The following is a 17,865-nucleotide window of genomic DNA, read 5'->3' as shown; positions in this document are numbered from 1 at the left end:
AAAAATTAGTGAACAGAGTTGACTCTGAGAAAGACCAGACAGTGACTTTAAAACAACTGTCTTAGAGAAGCTCAACGTGCTCAAATAAGATATGGACAAAGTTAAGAAAGCAGGTATGATCAAAATGGAACAATCAATAAAGAGAAAACTTAAAACAGAAGCAAAAAGAAATTCTGAGCTGAAAAGTACAACAATTAAATGAATAATTCTCTATTAGGATTCAAAAGCACACTTGAGTAGTCAGCAGAAGAAGAATTACCAAACATGAAGCTAGAACAATTGAAATTATCAAATAAGGAACAAAAAGAAAAAAGAAGAGAGGAAAATGCGCAGAGCCTAAGGGACTATAGGACATCATCCAACAGGCCCACATGTCCATCAAGGGAACCTCAGAAAGAGAAAAAGAAGGAAGAGATACTATTGTGGAAATACGGCCCCAAAATTTCACAAGGTGGATGAAAGATATGACCATAAACCTCCAAGAAGCTTAACACACTCCAAGTAAGACAAACGCAAAGGGACCCACACCAAGGCACATTGCAACTGAGCTACTGAAAGACAAAGGCAAAGAGAGAACTGTGAAAGCAGCGAGAGGAGACCCTTGTCACATACAGGATCCTCAGTAAAGTTGTCCGCATAGTTTTAGCAGAAACCTTGGAGGCCGGAAGGAGGTGGCTTTGTGTATTCAAAATGCCAAAGGGCAGGGGTTCCCATCGTGGCGCAGTGGTTAACGAATCCGACTAGGAACCATGAGGTTGCGGGTTCCATCCTTGGCCTCGCTCAGTGGGTTAAGGATCCGGCGTTGCCGTGAGCTATGGTGTGGGTTGCAGGCGCGGCTCGGATCCTGCGTTGCTGTGGCCCTGGTGTAGGCCGACGGCTACAGCTCCGATTCGACCCCTAGCCTGGGAACCTCCATATGCCGCGGGAGTGGCCCTAGAAAAGGCAAAAAGACAAAAAAAAAAAAAAATGCTCAAGGGCAAAACTGTCAACCAAAAGTCCTATTTCTGGCAAAAACTGTCCCTCAAAAATGAGGGAGAAATGAGAGAGTCCCAGATAATCAAATGCTGAAGGAGTCTGTTGCCTCAAGACCTGCCCTGCAAGAAATGCTAAAGTTGAAATGAAAGGATGCAGGTGCGAACCTCAAAGCCATATGGGGAAACAGTGAGCCGTAGCAACAGTAAATACACGGAAGATGATAAAAGCTAGCTTTAGGAGTGAGTCAGCTTTCCTGAGTTTCTCGCCTGGGTGCAGATTATTTAGCTGTGTTTGATTTTATTTATTTATTTATTTTTCTTTTTAGGGCCACACCCGCGGCATATGGAGGTTCCCAGGCTAGGGGGCCATTTGGAGCTGCAGCTGCCCACCTAAGCCACAGCCACAGCAACACAGGATCCAGGCTGCGTCTGAAACCTACACCACAGCTCACAGCAACACCAGATCCTTCACCCACGGAGCGAGGCCAGGGATCAAACCTGCGACCTCATGGTTCCTAGTCGGATTTGTTTCTGCTGTGTCATGACGAGGAACTCCTGTTTGATTTTTTTTAAGCTAGTTTTTTTTTTTTTGGTTTGTAACTCCACTGTTTAATTTTTACATTACTTAGGAGACTAATATCTAAAAAATTATTAGCCTGTGTTTTTTTGGGGGGGTTGTTTTGGTTTGAGGGGAGGTTTTTTTGCCCATGTCTATGGCATGCAGAAGTTCCCGGGCCAGGAATCAAGCCCACACCACAGTAGAAACCAGAACCACAGCAGTGACAATGCCAGATCCTTAACCCGCTGAGCCACTAGGGAACACCTAGTCTATGCTTTTGGATACACACGCATAAAGATCTAATTTTGTGACAATAATAACGGAAAAGACAAAAGAAAAAAATATTTAATGAAAAACAAAAGAAAAAAATTTTAAATAAATGAAAGGAGACAGAATGGAGCTATACATGGCATTTTGTATGTGTTTCATGTTAAACTAGCATGAATTCAAATTAGAGCGTAATAACTTTAGGATATTTCATAATCCTCTGGTAACTACAAAGAAAATAGCCATAGAATATACACAAAAGGAAATGATAAGACAATTTTAAAATTTTCCTAATGAAAATCAACTGAAGATAAAAGACATCAACAGAAGTTCCTGTCATGGCGCAGCAGAAACGAATCCAACTAGGAACCATGAGGTTGCAGGTTCGATCCCTGGCCTCGCTCCATGGGTTAAGGATCTGGCATTGCTGTGAGCTGTGGTGTAGGTCCCAGCTGCAGCTTGGATCCTGTGTTGCTGCGCCTATGGCGTAGGTGGGCAGCTGTGGCCCCCTAGCCTGGGAACCTCCCTATGCCGTGGGTACAGCCCTAAAAAGCAAAAAAAAAGAAAGTCAATAATACAGGAAATGAGAGACAAAAAAGCCGTAAGGCACATAGAAAACAAATAGCATAATCAAAAGTAAGGCTCTCTTTATCAGTAATTACTTTAAGTGTAAATAGATAACTGTCTCCAAAAGAAGTCAGAGATTGACAGAATGGATTTAAAAAAATATGACCCAGGAGTTCCCTGGTGGCCTAGCAGTTAAAGATCTGGTGTCATCGCTGCAGTTCAAGTCACCACTGTGGCGAGGGTTCAATCCCTTGCCTGGAAACTTCTGCACGCTATAGGTGCAGCCAAAAAATAAAATAAAATAAAAATGGTTAATTTAAAACATATGAATGATCCAGCTATATGATGTCTATAAGGGACTCACTTGAGATCCAAAGACACCCACAGGTTGAAAGTGAAAGTATGGAAAAAGATATTCCATGTAAATAGTAACCAAAAGGGAGTTGGCTATCAGGTAAAATAGACTTTAAATTAAAAAAAAGGTAAAAAGGCAAAGAAGAACATTATATATTAGTGAACGAGGCAATGTAGCAGGAGTGTGCATAAACAGGTACACAAGGAATGACCATCAAAATCTATGAAGCAAAACGTGACAGAATTGAAGCAAGAACTAGAAAGTTCTACAATAACAATCGGAGAATTCAGTACTCTGCTCTCAATAATGGATTGGATACCCAGACGGAAGACACTTAAGAAAAGAGAGGACATGAACAACACAATAAAAAAACTAGATCTAACAGACATATACAGACACTGCCCGACAACAGCAAAACACACATTTCTCTCAAATTCAAGGAGCATCCTCCAGAATAAACCACATGTTTAGTTGCATATTATGTCTCAACATGTTTAAAGATAGATATCATACAATGTATATTCTCTGACCACGACTGGATGAAGGAATCAGTAACAGAAGCAAAACAGAAAAATTTACAAACTTGTAGAAATTATAAATCACACTCTTACACAACCACTGGGTCAAAGCACAAATCACAGAGGAAATTTTGAAAATACTCCGAGATGAATGAAAGTAAAAACAACATAGCAAAACTTATGGAAAAGGTTAATTTTAGTAGAATTAGTAGAATGGGGAGAAAATTACATGATCATCTCAACTGATACAGAAAAAAATACTTGACAAAATCCTTTCATGATTTAAAAAAAAAAAAAACTCAGAAAAGCAGGAATACAGGAAATTTCCTCTACAACATGATAAAAGCCATGTATGAAAATTCCACAGCTAATATCATAGTCAATGGTGAAAGATAAAGCATTTCCTCTAAAACTAAGAACAGGGAGTTCCCGTCGTGGCTCAGAGGTAACGAACCCAACTAGTATCTATGAGGATGAAACTTCCATCCCTGGCTTCACTCAGTGGGTTAAGCATCCAGTGGGTCGCAGACAGGGCTTGGATCCTGCGCTGCCGTGCCTATGGTATGCAGGCCAGTAGCTACAGCTCAAATTCGACCCCTAGCCTGGGACCCTCCATATGCCACAGACGTGGCCCTAAAAGTAAAATAAAATAAAATTGAGAACAAGATAAGGATGCCTGCTTTCACCTCTTCTGTTCAACACAATACGGGAAGTTATAGTAAGAGCATTTAGGCAGGAAGAAGAAATTAAAAGCATCTAAACTGAAAAGGAAGAGGTAATCTCTGTTCATAAAATACTTGAATTTATATCTATACATATAAGTAGTGTATATACATATATAATCCCACCAAAAATCCTATTAAACTGGTAAACAAATTCAGCAATTCACATGTTACAAAATCAACACATAAAAGTTAGTTGATTTCTATACAAGAGCAATGAGTAATCCAAACAGGAAATTAAGAAAACAATTCCATTTACTACAGCATCATAAAATACCTAGGAATTAACTTCACCAAGAAGGTGAGAGATTTATACACCGAACATGATAAAAAACACTGCTGAAAGAAATTAAAGCCACAAATAAATTGAAAGATACCCAGTGTTGATGGGTTGGAAGACTTAATGTTGTTAAGATGTCAGTGGCACCCAAAGCAATCTACGGATTCAGCGAAATTTCCATCACAATCCCAACTGATTTTTTTTTGCATAAATAGAAAAATCTGTCCTAAAGCCCATTCTGAAATCTCGAGGGACCTCAAAAAACTAAATAATCTTGACAAAGAACAAGTTGAAGCACTCACATTTCCTGATTTCAAAATTTACCACAAAGATTATAGCAATGAAAACGGTATGGTATGGGCGTAAAGACAGGCACATGGACCAAGAGGAGAGATCAGGAACCCAGAAATAAACCCTGACATATAAGGTCAGATGACTTTTGACAAGGGAGCCAAGACCATTCCCCCAGCAAATGGTGTCGGGAAAACTGGATATCTACATGCAAAAGAATGATGTTGGGTGTTCAGAAATATACATAATTATATAAAAATTGACCCCAAATGGATCAAAAACCTAAACTTTAGAGTTAAAACTATACAACTCTTAGAAGAACACAAAGGAAAAAAAGCTTCAAGGCATGGGATATTGTAATGATTTCTTCTTGAATATGACACCAAAGGCACAGTTAACAAAAAGAAAAATAGGCCAATTAGACTTTATGAAAATTAAAAACCTGTTGGAGGAGTTCCCGTCGTGGCGCAGTGGTTAACGAATCCGACTAGGAACCATGAGGTTGCGGGTTCGGTCCCTGCCCTTGCTCAGTGGGTTAACGATCCGGCATTGCCGTGAGCTGCGGTGTAGGTTGCAGACGCGGCTTGGATCCCGCGTTGCTGTGGCTCTGGCGTAGGCCGGTGGCTACAGCTCCGATTCGACCCCTAGCCTGGGAACCTCCATATGCCACAGGGGGGGCCCAAGAAATAGCAAAAAGACAAAAAAAAAACCTGTTGGAGTTCTTGCCGTGGTGCAGTGGAAATGAATCCAACTAGGAACCATGAGGTTGCAGGGTTCGATCCCTGGCCTCACTCACTGGGTTAAGGATCTGGCGTTGCCGTGAGCTGTGGTGTAGGTTGCAGATGCGGTTCAGATCTGGCATTGCTGTGGCTCTGGTGTAAGCCGGCACCCGCAGTTCCAATTCCACCCCTAGCCTGGGAATTTCCATATGCCATGGGTGCGGCCCTAAAATAAAAGTAAAAAGAAGAAAGAAAGAAACAGGGAGTTCTCTGTGGCACAGCAGGTTAAGGATCTGGCCTGGGTCACTGCCGTGGGGGCAGATTCGATCTCTGGCCGAGGAACTTCCACAAGCCGCAGTCATGGCCAAATACATCCATAACAACAACAACAACAACAACAAAAGAATTGAAAGCAGGGTCTCAGATATTTGTAAACCCTGTTCACAGCAACATTATTTTACAACCGCTAAACATGGAAGCAAACCATTGTCCGTCGACAGACAAATGATTAAGGGAACGGTGATATAGATGCATTCATATAGATGTATATGAATATTATTCGGCCTTGAAGAAGGTAATTGTGACACAAGTTATAACGTGACCAAACCTTGAGGACATTATGCTAAGTGAAATAAGCCCATTACAAAAGGACGACTAACCTCTGATTCCACTTACATGACATACCGAGAGTGGCCAAGTTCAGAGACAGAAAGCAGAAGACGCGTGCCGGGGGCTGGGGGGAGGAGTGGGAGTTAGGGTTGAATAGGGACAGAGGGTCAGCTTCGCGGGATGAAAGAGCCGTGGAGATGGATGGCGGTGAGGGTAGCACAGCAACGGAGATGTACCTACGGCCACTTAAAAATGGTTCAAATGGCAAATTTTGTTACGTGTATTTTACCAGAAAAATGATTGAAAAAAATGTGATAAAGTCATAAGAAACAAACGAATCTCCCCCCAACCCCCCCAAATAAGCAAAGGGCACAAAGAGAACCTGAGCTGGGCCTTAGACCTCATCACTGCCTTCCTTCTTGCTTGTTGGCTTGGCCCCCCAGAGGGCCCCCAGTACCTGTTCTGGGGGGACGGGGGACCTGCTTCTCCTCAGCCCCGTGAGCCGCCCCCAGGGCCAGGTCATTCGGGACCCTTTCTGGCTTTGCTGCCTCCTCTGGTTCCCTGCGGTGGCTCCAAGCTGCCGTCCTAGCTGTCTCTTCTCCTCCTGCTTCATCTTGCTTCCAAGGCCAGCACCACCTACCAGCGGCCACCCCGGCTGCCTGTTCTGGGGCTCCTGCCAGCACCCAGACCCACGTCATCATCTCAGAGTGGTCCTGGAGGCCAGAGCCCCCACGATGCTCTCTCTCGCCCCGGAGCCTGGGCGCAGACTTTCTTACCCCAGCCACCAGCCCGCGCCCCCTCTGCTCGCACATCCAGACAAGCCGCGGGTCCCTGGCCTCTCCCAAGTGTGAGCCCTGTCAACCCCACAGGCCTGCTGGCCCCAGCCTGGTGGTCAGCAGCCTCCCTCACGCCCGACCCCCAGCCTCTGGGGTCCAACGCCTACTCCTCGCCACCCCCCACAGTCACTCCCACACCCAGGAAATGCGCCTTGGTGCTCCCCAGCCCCCCACGGCTCAGTGCTGTCACCCTTGCTGCCTGCCCCTGCAAACCCCCCTTGTGCTTGGATGCCCCTCAAAACTCTCCTCCGCCCAGGACCCACTCAGAACCCTCGAGCCAGAGAAGTCGTTCCCCCCCCGGGGCCCCCAACCCTTGCCATCTTTCAAAGGACGGTACAGTGACAAGGACGGCTGCGGAGCCCAGGCCTGAGGATGTGGCGTGCCTAGCGCAAGGCAGGTGCTCACTGAGGGGTCGGTCCCTTCTGCCTGGACGGTCATCTGCCATGGCCCACACCTTGGATGCCGCCGGGGGCTGGTGCTGAGCTCCCGAGCTTTCTGAGCAGGATGGGCTCCTCTTCCCAGCTCCACGTGGTGAGTGGTCCTGCACCCCCACCAAGCCCCTGGTCATGCCACCCCACCCCACCCCCGGCCTGGGCTGCTGACCCTCCCACATCCCAGAGGACTGAGGGCAGCGAGAGAGAGGGGGCACTCGCCAGAGGCCCCAGGACCCGCTCACCTTGGGCAGGGCCAGCTCCTGGTCCAGCCCCACGGTGATGAAGCACATGAGGTAGAGACTCGCTCCGAACAGGGCCAGGAAGAGCAGCATCTGGGGAGGGGAGCCCCGAGTGAGAGACTCCCGCACAGCAGCTCCCCAGTCTGGGTCTGGTCGGGGTCTCGTGGGACCATTCTGGAATGGGGCAGCCTTGACCTCAGCTGCCCCCTACACCTCAGCTCCTGGACCTGGGCAAGCCCGAGGCCCCTCTCAGGACAAGCAGAGCAAAGGTCAAGGCTGAGCAGACCCTCCTGCCCTGGGCACTGTCTGGACCCGCCCCCAGATGGTGCAGGGTCCCCCAGCTGCCCCTCCGACCCCACTCACCACGACCACGCGGGTGAACCAGTGCAGCAGGAACGGGGCGTAGAACTTGCGGAAGCATAGGAGCAGGAGCCCCTCGGCCTGGCTAGGCGGGGGCACATCCCGGGGCGTTTTGCAGCAGCAGAAGTCCAGCCGGGAGGCCTGGAGGCAGGCAGACACTCAAGACGGTCCCAAAACAGACCGTGGAGATGGGCTCCCTCCCACGCGAGCGCCATCTTCTGCAGGTGGCCCGCGCCAGCACCACACCGTGGGGGCACGCCAGGGTGCTGTTTCTTTATTTTTTACCTTGACAAAATACCTTAGAACTTTACACCATAACAGAAATAATAGCTCTCCCTATCAGTTTCTTGTTTATACTCTATTTTTATTTTTTTGGCTACATCCATGGCATATGGAAATTCCTGGACCAGGGATCGAAACCGAGCCTCAGCTGCAATGATGTCAGATCCTTAACCCAATGCACCAGGCCAGGATCAAACCCTTGCCTCTCAAGCAATCTGGGCTGCTGCAGTAAGAGTCTTTTTTTTTGTCTTTTGTCTTTTTAGGGACACACCCTCAGCACATGGAGGTTCCCAGGCTAGGGGTTGAATAGGAGCTATAGCCACCGGCCTACACCACAGCCACAGCAATGCCAGATCCTTAACTCACTAAGTGAGGCCAGGGATCTAACCTGAGTCCTAATAGATACAAGTCAGATTCACTTCCACTGAGCCACAATGGGAACTCCTGCAATCAGGTTCTTAACCTCCCTCTCATTTATATTTTAGTTCATGACCTTGTGTACTTTAGGAGGTTTGATCATATTCCTCCAAATTACCAAAAGAAAAAATTTTTTTTTTTTTTTAGGGCTACACCTGCCACATATGGAAGTTCCCAGGCAAGGGGTCTCAAATCGGAGCTACAGCTGCCAATCTACAGCACAGCCACAGCAACGCCAGATCCGAGCCACATCTGCAGACTACACCATAGCTGGTGGCAACGCTGGATTCTTAACCCACTGAGCGAGTCCAGGGATCAAACCTGCATCCTCACAGATGTTAGCTCATTTCTGCTGAGCTACGATGGAACTCTGAAAATGACTCTTCTGTTGGGAGCTTGAGGACCACATGGCTCAAACTTTCCAGTTGTTTCTGCACCCAAGCCCACTCTCGGAGCCTTCTCTGCAAAATGAAGCCATCCCATCCTTGGCCAAGATGGGGGCCAAAGGTGAGTCCCTTCATCCCACCACCGCCCCTACCTCCTGCCTCCTGCTGTCCAGGGAGAGCAGGGCCACGAAGGCCGACATCTGCAGCAGGAAGTCGAGAAGCACCGCCAGGCCAGAGATCAGGGCAAAGGTCCGCACTGCCGGCATGGGGGTCAGGGCTCCTGGTTGCGGGGGCGGGGGGGGGCAAGGTAGGGGTGAGTCTCAGGGCCTGGGGCCTGCTCAGATGGGCACAGAGGGAAAGGGGGCTGCCCGCGCCCACTGCCTCCAAGAACTCCCACTGCCTAGAGGGGGCTGCCCAGGCTCACCTAGGAAGAAGCAGATGGCCTCGGAGAGGCTGCAGAGCAGCATGCTCGGGGCCACTCTGCCCAGGGCTCGGCCGATGTGGGCCTCTCGTTGCTCCCCAGGGTTTCGAGGCAGCCTCTGCGTGGGAATGGCGGGGACAGAGTCAATACTTGGCCAAGGGCTCTATCCTTCACAGGCCAGCAGGGAGCTGGCATGTGCCCTCACTTCCCTGGGCACAGCCATCGCCTGGAGACCACGTAGGACCAGAGGAACCATCTTCCCCAGTTGGGAGCAGACCCGGCTCACGCCGTTCTCTGCCACATCCTATTTGGGGGTGTCCATAGCATCCTTACTCTGATGCATCATTGGAACCCTAAATGTTCACCAACAGGGGAGGCTCAAATGGACTCTAACTTGTCCTTCTGAATGCTCCTTAACAGCGCAAAGACAGAAGCGGCTCTATGTGTAGCAGAAGAGAACAAACCCGACTCCATATTAAACCTATTCCTTTTTCTTTAAACTTTGTGCTTTGTGGCCTGTGCTTAGTCAGGCCGGAGCTGCCCCTTTCGTAAAAAAATATTGCCTAGAGCCTGAAATATACAGGAGAGCCCATTCTCAAGGCTCCGACCTTCAAAGGTGTAGCACTTGGCTACCCATATAGAGATAAAAAGTTGCAGAACAGAGTATAACATTTGCCTTGTTGGAGGTTTACGGGAGCAGAGGACCAGAGCCACGTGGACAGCTGCAAGAATGAAAGATTCTGGCACCAAGAAGTTTGCAACAACCAGCCACACCCCCCTCCCCTTTTAGTGTAAAAGAAGCCAGAATTCTAAGACGGTTCTTTGGGACACTAGTCTACCATCTGCCAAGCCTGCTGGCTTTCCTAAGAAAGTCCAAACCATTCCTCGCCCCAACACCTCATCTCTCTATTTATGGATCTGCTGTGCTGCGGGCAGCATGAGCCTGAACATGGTAACGTATGTGCCATGTGACACTCCTAGCGGACAGCATGCGGCACGGACGGAGGGCAAGTTCAGGGACACACGTGGTATGAATGCCTTTAGGCAAAAGATAAATAAACACGAAGCCCTGTTTCCTACTGGAATTGTACCCGTGGACGTAAGTGTGTAGGAAGAGGCTGCAAGACGCCCAGCAAACCCTGCAAGGCTGCGCCCGGGCATGGAGGGGCAGTGGGGGGCACGCAGACCGCCTGCGCTCTTACCTGGTACTCAAGAACGAAGATGAAGATGTTGTCGGCCCCCACGGCGAGCACCAGGAAAGGCACCACTTGAAGGATCACCAGAGAGGAGGGGACACCAAGGTAGGCGAAGAAGCCCATGGAGGCCATGACTGCTCCCAGCACCACGACCACCCCGCCCAGGCCCAGCGTGGCCTTGGAGTCCACCTGCAATGGGACCAGGCTCAGCCTCCTGGCTGTGGGGAGGCTCGATGAGCCCCCGCTCTGAGTTAGACGGGGGCGGTGGGCAGTGGGCAGGTTTGCTCTGTGCGTCTGCATTGGGGCTGCTCTCCAGAGCCGTCCTCCCAAGGGCAGGCCCCCGTGAGGCTGCTGCTTCTTCCTGAGCCTGCATTGTAAGACGCTTTAAATACTAGCTTTGTGGAGCTCCTGCTGTGGCTCAGCAGGTGAAGAACCCGACTAGGTCCACGAGGATGCAGGTTCGATCCCTGGCCTCGCTCAGTGGATTAAGGATCTGGAGTTGCCATGAGCTGCAGCGTAGTTTGCAGATGCAGCTCAGATCTGGCATTGCTGTGGCTGTGGCGTAGGCTGGCCGCTGCCGCTTTGATTTGACCCCTAACCTGGCAACTTCCATATGCCACAGGTGCGGCCATTAAAAAAGACAAAAAAAAATTAGCTTTGCATTTACGCAAGCTGGTGGGGGGGCAGGGGTTGTCAGGGAACAGAATGAAACTTCAAATGGCCTTTCGAAACAGAAGGCTTCAAGAAGCCTCACCCTTTGGGGGGACCACTCTAACTGAAAGCAGGCTGGGAAGGGTCCGGGCGCCTGGATGTGTCCCTCCCGCTTCTCACCAGCACTCGGCGCCAGCTGGAGTAGGTGCCCAGGGCCAGGGAGATGTACAGGAAAATGACAATGTAGCTGACAGCGAAGATGGGCAGGTCCTGGAACGTGCTGCTGTTGATCTCATCCTCCAGGGAGCGCTGTGGACACACACCCACCCCGCCCCACGGCCCCAAGAGCTCAGCCCCTGCGCACTATGCGTGTGACCCACTGTGAGCCCCCCAGGCTGCAGGAACACCCCCATCTTCCTGGACAGGTGCCCGCTGACTCAGACGCACTCAGGAGGGGTGAGGGCAGGACGGGGACACAGGACCCCACGCAAAGCCACCTGAACTGTTCCTCCCCCAGCCCCGGAGCCAGGGACCCTGCAGCCCCTACCTCTGCCATGAATGTGACCTGGAACACGCCTTCCATCCGACGCTGGAAGGCTTGCATCTCCTCCAAGAAGGCTTTCTCCCAGAGCTTAGCCTGGTCCAGCCGAGGGTCCCCAGGAGGGTAATTGTTGAGGGAGAAGGTCACGATCAGAGCCTCTGCCTCAGAAAAATCCTTCCCTGGAAGGACAAGCGCTGAGCTACCCTCCACACCTCTGCTCCCCGCCCCCCACCATTCCAGCCTCGCTCCTGTTTCCCCTCCCGCTCCAGCCACAGCCCTGCCTCTCCCTGACCCCCCCACCCTTCTCATCCAAGTCACTGCCTTTTTTTTTTTTTTTTTTTTTTTTGGTCTTTCTCTCTTTTTTTAGGGCCGCACCTGCAGCATATGGAGGTTCCCAGGCTAGGGGTCCAATTGGATCTGTAGCCACCGGCCTACGTCAGGGCCTCAGCAGCTCGGTATCCGAGCCGCGTCTGCGACCTACACCACAGCTCACGGCAACGCCAGATCCTTAACCCACGGAGCAAGGCCAGGGATTGAACCTGCATCCTCATGGATGCCAGTCAGGTTCCTTAACGGCTGAGCCACGACGGGAACTCCCTAAATCATTGTCTGATGCTAAGCCCCCACTTCCCTCTCTCAGCCAAAGGCAAAGCACGGGAGTCCAGGCGCACAGCCAGAGAATCTGAGCCGGGCTGGGAGCAGATGAAGGATGGCAGAGAAGGAAGGCGGGACGGGCGGGTCGGCGGCCCCTGCCAGCTCCCCGCCAGCCCCCACCAGCCCGGCCATCCCCAGGCAGCCGGAAGGAACCATCCTGCCCAGAACTTCTGCCCACAGTCCCTTTATTGGCCCCCAGGGCCACTCAGCCTACCTTTGTAGCCCCCGACAGCGAGGAAAGGGAAGACGGGGGCCCCGTAGTCAGCCATGCAGCTCAGGGCCAGGGCCGTGCCATCTTTGAAGGTGAGTGGGGCGCTGGTGGGAAAGAAAAGGGCATTTCCTGATCCCAGTCCATCACCACAGCCCCGGCACCCCGCCGCAGGCCCGCAGCGCCATCATCTGAGACCGCGGTTCGAATGTTTTTCCCAACAGAATCTCACTCAGCCCAGCCCAGAGGGGACAGGAGCCCCCTGGCCGAGGCCTCGGAGCACTCTGCCCTCTCGCCAGCCTGAACGTCCGGCTCCGGCATCATCTCCTCCCTGGTGGGGCAGGTGGGCGAGCGTCACACACGCTCCCCCTGGGTGGGGGCTGGAGTCTGGCACAAGCCCCTGGGCCCTAACCACCAACGAAGCTGAGCAGGGCTCATGCCGCCCTCAGCCTCCTCCTCCTCCTCCTGCCACCCCAGAACCCTCCAGGCCCTAAGTTTGGAACCCCTTCTTTCCTGTGGACAGTTTGCCATCCTGCGACCCTGGGTGAGTTGTCTCCATGCTGTCTACTGAGCCCATCACGGGTGCCTGGATGAAGCCCCATTGTGAGCAAGTGTGTCTGTCTGTCGCCAGCTGGCTGGAAGTGCTGCTTGCCGGGTGACCTTGAGCAGCTCCCCACACCCCTCTGAGCCTCAGTGTCCCTGTCTCTGAGAATATCTAAAATCAAAACGAATCCAACTCCAGCACAGGAAACCTGGGACCAGAGCTTCCTCTCCGGCCTGCCAGTTCTGAGGCCAGCCCGGGGGCCAAGGCACAGACTCTGGGAGGCGGCCCACACTTGGCTCAACTGAGCGATGGGAGCCCTGGCTCTTTCATCTAATCCAGTGGCTCTCAGTGTGGCCTGGGGGCCTCGGGAGCCTTGGAGATCCTTTCAAGGGCCTGCAAGGTCGAAACTGTTTCCATACGGAATTCCCAGTGTGTTCAGCGGTAACGAACCCGGCGAGTGTCCAGAAGAACACTGGTTCGATCCCTGGCCCCGCTCAGTGGGTTAAGGATCCAGCATTGCCATGAGCTGTGGTGTAGGTCGCAGATGTGGCTTGGGTCCATGTTGTTGTGCCTGTGGTTTAGGCTGCCAGCTGCAGCTCTGATTTGACCCGTATCCTGGGAACTTCCATATGCCACAGGTGTGGCACTAAAAAGGAAAAAAAAAAGACTATTTCCTTAAAAACACTAAGATGTTATTTGCTGTTTTTACCCTCCTTCTCTCTGCAGTCTGGGGAGGACAGACTGTTCACTGACATGGCATCAGCTTCCATACTGCAGCTGACTTTTTTTTTTTTTTTTTTGTCTTCTTAGGGCTGCACCTGTGGCATATGGAAGTTCCCAGGATAGGGGTTGAATTGGAGCTACAGCTGCCGGTCTACACCACAGCTACAGCAAGGCCAGAACCAAGCCGCGTCTGCGACCTACACCACAGTTCATGGCAGCGCTGGATCTTTAACCCACTGAGCAGGACTAGGGATCCAACTTGCATCCTCATGGACACTCTGTCCAGTTCTTAACCCACTGAGCAACCGTGAGAACTCCTATCATCTTCTAAGCAAGATCCTAGAGAGATTTGCAAAGATGCAAAACAATGCTATTCTTATCACTCCTGATATTTTTTTGTACAGGAAATACAATTACTTTCATAAAAAATATGTTATTTGTATCAGCATGTAATGGGCTTATTACTATTATTTTTAAAGAATTAGTCAATACTCTGTCATTTCTCAATTTTGCTTTCTTGTGTGATAAAGGTCAGTAGAGACAACCTGTGCTCTCTGGGGTCCTTGGTCTTTTGCCAGAGTGTGAAGGGGCCCTAGAACCAGGAGTTTGAGGACCCTTGCCCACTCCAACCCCAGAGATTCTCAGAGGCTACCTGCCTACCTGCTCCCCGTCAGGCTCAGCAGCCCTTAGACCTTCACTTTTGGCCACAAGGCCCAAGAGCATCCTGTTTGCATCACAGCAAAGTGGACGCAGCCGGGGACCAAGTCCCAAACAGCATGAGGGTGTGTGACTGCAGTCTACACAAGGCGCCCCGCCCAGACGAGCCAGACCTGAAATCAGCCACATCCCCTGCTTCGTGGGCTACCTGTGGCCCTGCTGGCCTGTGCCCAAAGCCCAGCACAGAAGCGAAAAAGGAAACAACGAAACACGCCCGTGAGCAGAGCCATCAGATCACTCTGTGACCCTTAAACCGAGAAAGTGCAAGGATCAGAGTTTCCGCTGTGGCTCAGCAGTAATGAACCACACATGGTATCCCTGAGGACGCAGCTTGGATCCCTGGCCTCACTCAGTTTCTGGGAACCTCCATATGAAGGTGCAGCCCTACAAAGAAAAAAAAAAAGTTCAAGGATGAACCCAGCTAACTATGTCGGGAGCTCTGCAGAAAGACCGCGCGGAAGCTGCTGTGATGGTCAGGTGCCCATCAGCCAGAGCGAGCGTGCACGTCACTGGGGGTGGGGAGCGGGTGTCGAGAAGGATCATGCAGAGAAATGGCACCTCGAGATTCGGGGCGCCCCTGGCGGGGCTGTGTACTTGGCCTGGGCTTCAGGAGGCCCAGGCCGCCCCAGAGCGCCCGCGCCTAGAGGACTCACTTGGCGCAGTAGAGAAAGTGGTCCCTCCAGTCCACCTGGGAGGTCTGCCCGGACAGCGTCTGGTTGGCCGTGAGCAGCAGGTGGGTGCGATTGTTCTGGAAGTACTGCAGGAGGCTGTTGACGCAGCAGTCGGAGAGGCTGGTGTTGTGTGGGTTGAGGGGGGCGTAGCAGATGTCCTGCAGAGAGATGTTGCGCTGCTCCTCCGGCGACCACACCTGCAGGTGCCGCAGCTTCTCCTGCAGCTCCAGCACCTCGAGCAGCAGGTCGGAGGACAGAATCCCGCTGAAGTTCTTGGGCCCCAGCAGCAGCGAGTCGTACCTATAGCTGGGCCGGTTCGGTGCTGTCAAGAATACCTGGTTGGTGCGGAAGAAGGGGCCGAAATACTTGTCGTGGAACGCCTTCTCCTCTCGGGCTTGGCTGTTGGGGGCCGACCACAGGTCCACGGGGTCTGTGGTCAGTACCGTGAAGGCCAGGCCCCCTGCCATGGCCACCACCACAACGATGGACACCGCCAGGACGGTCAGCGGCCACGAGGCCACCCAGGTGCCCCAGCACTGGAAGCCCCTGCTAAGGAGGCTGTAGGTGGAGAGGCTGAGCCGGTGGGCGAGGCCGATGCCCGCCTTGCGGTCCGGCGTCTCGCGCTTGCCGCAGCGCGAGGCCATGCGAGGCCGGAGGAGGAAGAGGGCGAGCAAGGCGAAGACCGAGCAGAGGATGATGATGAGGGCCAGGCTCCCCGCCATCCTGCCCATGCGGAAGGTGGGGTCCAGGGCCTCGGGCTGGGCGATGACGGGACAGGAGGCGGCACAGTCCTGGCAGGAACAGGCCGACACGCTGTCCCCCTGGGACTGGTTGCAGGGCACCACCTCCCCGTTCAGAGGCTGAATCACGCTCCCTGCGGCCTGACTAGGCTCCCACAGGTGGAAGGTGATGTCCAGAGGTGCCAGGCCATTCCCCGTGTCCCCCTGGAAATTGAGCCAGCGCTGGGCGTTGCACAGGGCCGAGCCGTAGACGCCGCACATGGAGCCCACGGCCAGGGTGGCGGCGGCGGGGATGCGCACGCGGCTGCAGGACTCGTAGGTCTGCTCGGCGAAGCTGCGCTGGTAGAAGGCCTCGTAGGCCACCACGGCCGGCAGCTGGCCATCCCCCCGCACGGCCACGCGAGTCACGTTGATGAAGAGGCTCTGGTTGGGGCTGCAGGTGTTGTGGCAATGCAGGCTCACGAAGTTGTTGGAGCAGGAGGGGCAGCGGGTGAGCAGGGCCTTGGTGACCTGCAGGCTCGTGTCCAGAGACACCAGCTGCTTGGAGGAGCAACAGGCATAGGTGGTGTTGGGGCCGGTGTAGAGGCGGGGACAGATGCTCTGTAGGAGGGCCAGGTGGTCACCCGTGACATGGCGGGCAGGCGAGTTGTCCAGGCAGGACACGTTGGAGAGTGAAGCCAGGCTTCCAGACAGCTCTGGGTTGCTCCCACACTCATCGTAGAAAGCGCAGACGCCAGGCTGGTGTATGGGCGTGTACAGCTCACTCTGGACCTGTGGAACAGAGCAGTGCCACTATGGGCCCCCGGGCCACCCTCTCCAGGTAACTGATGAGCAGCAGGCAGTCAGGGAGGGGTGGGGAAGAACTCGGAGCGGGGGTGAGAGAGGCATGGATGCTGGGCAGCTCCCCAATGCCAGGGAGAGCACAGCAGGAGGTGGGGTGCTGAAGCAGCATGTGGGGCTCCTGGCGGTGTCTGATGGGTACAGCCAGGCCTTCGTCCCGAGTGACAGCGTCACCAACAAGAGAGGGGACTCGAGAGATTTGCATTTCACAAGGTCACACCAAAAGGTGAGGGGACGAGTGAAGAGAGTCACCCAGGATACCCCTGGAGGCCACTGCAGGGTCCTGCTGAAAAACAACGACCCCTGACGGGTTGGGGGCTGACTCTAAGAAGCCGAGAGGATGCAGGCCCTGTGCTCACGGGGCACCACTGCCATTGCAGTCAGCCGCCACTGTGCCCAAGCTGCAGGCCACACCCAGAGGCCAGTTTCCCCTGCCCTCACCTGCTGGGGACTGAAAGCCGTCACCCACCTCCCCAGACATGCCAATGAACAAGACACTTGAGAGGCAAGCGGCCCCCCAGCCCTCCTCCCAACCCTAGATGCTAAATTCTCAAGAGGTGATTCTCCCCTTGAACCCGCGCCCTCAGCACCACGGCACTGGATCCTCGCTTAAGCTGCCACCGGCCACCTTAGGCCAGGACATCCACAGCAGCCCAGGGATGGGAGGCGCTCAGTCACGCTCAGTCCAGCTGCCCCCTCCCCAACCCTTGTGTCCATCTAACCTCGTGACCTGGAGGCTTGGACAGCTCAGGACCCCTCTGGGAGCCTGGGATCCCTCATCAGTTAGAAACTTGCCCCCCAGAGCCCAGGCCCTCCCTCCCTGTTGCCAAGCAGCCCCCCGCCCGGTGTGACACAGACACTGGGACTCACCAGGTGCTGGAGCAGGGCCCAGAGCAGCCAGCCCTTCAGGCTGGCCTCCACCATCCTGGCACTGGGAAGGGGTCAGAGGGCAAGTGAAGCCTGGCCTTGGGGACAGCCAAGGGCTGGCTCCTGGCAAGGCACGGAGCTCACTTCAGCCGTGCATATGCTAAAACTGAGGGCACAGTGGAAGGCAGCTTCCCTACCATCACCTGACTGGGATGGGGACCAATAGGGCCGGGCCCTGCACCTGCCAGGGCTCCCAGCTGGTTAATAATCCACCTTT

General features: G+C 53.0%; 1 protein-coding gene across 1 annotated transcript in view; it reads right to left on the bottom strand.

Annotated features, from left to right (window-relative positions):
- Positions 1-17,865, bottom strand: part of NPC1L1 (NPC1 like intracellular cholesterol transporter 1) — a 30,823-nt gene extending 12,958 nt beyond the window's left edge. Inside the window, exons 1-10 of the mRNA XM_005673340.3 lie at positions 17,592-17,865; positions 15,124-16,652; positions 12,493-12,593; positions 11,631-11,803; positions 11,264-11,392; positions 10,439-10,621; positions 9,240-9,354; positions 8,968-9,095; positions 7,734-7,871; positions 7,374-7,463 (exon numbers count right to left, since the gene is read on the bottom strand). Coding sequence (XP_005673397.2) covers positions 7,374-7,463; positions 7,734-7,871; positions 8,968-9,095; positions 9,240-9,354; positions 10,439-10,621; positions 11,264-11,392; positions 11,631-11,803; positions 12,493-12,593; positions 15,124-16,652; positions 17,592-17,645 — 2,640 coding nt within the window. The 5' untranslated portion in view covers positions 17,646-17,865. The remainder of the gene's footprint in view (positions 1-7,373; positions 7,464-7,733; positions 7,872-8,967; positions 9,096-9,239; positions 9,355-10,438; positions 10,622-11,263; positions 11,393-11,630; positions 11,804-12,492; positions 12,594-15,123; positions 16,653-17,591) is intronic.

This window comes from Sus scrofa, chromosome 18, assembly GCF_000003025.6.
Source record: "Sus scrofa isolate TJ Tabasco breed Duroc chromosome 18, Sscrofa11.1, whole genome shotgun sequence".
In the NCBI taxonomy this organism is placed as follows: Eukaryota; Metazoa; Chordata; class Mammalia; order Artiodactyla; family Suidae; genus Sus; species Sus scrofa.
This window is presented reverse-complemented; position numbering and strand designations above follow the sequence as displayed.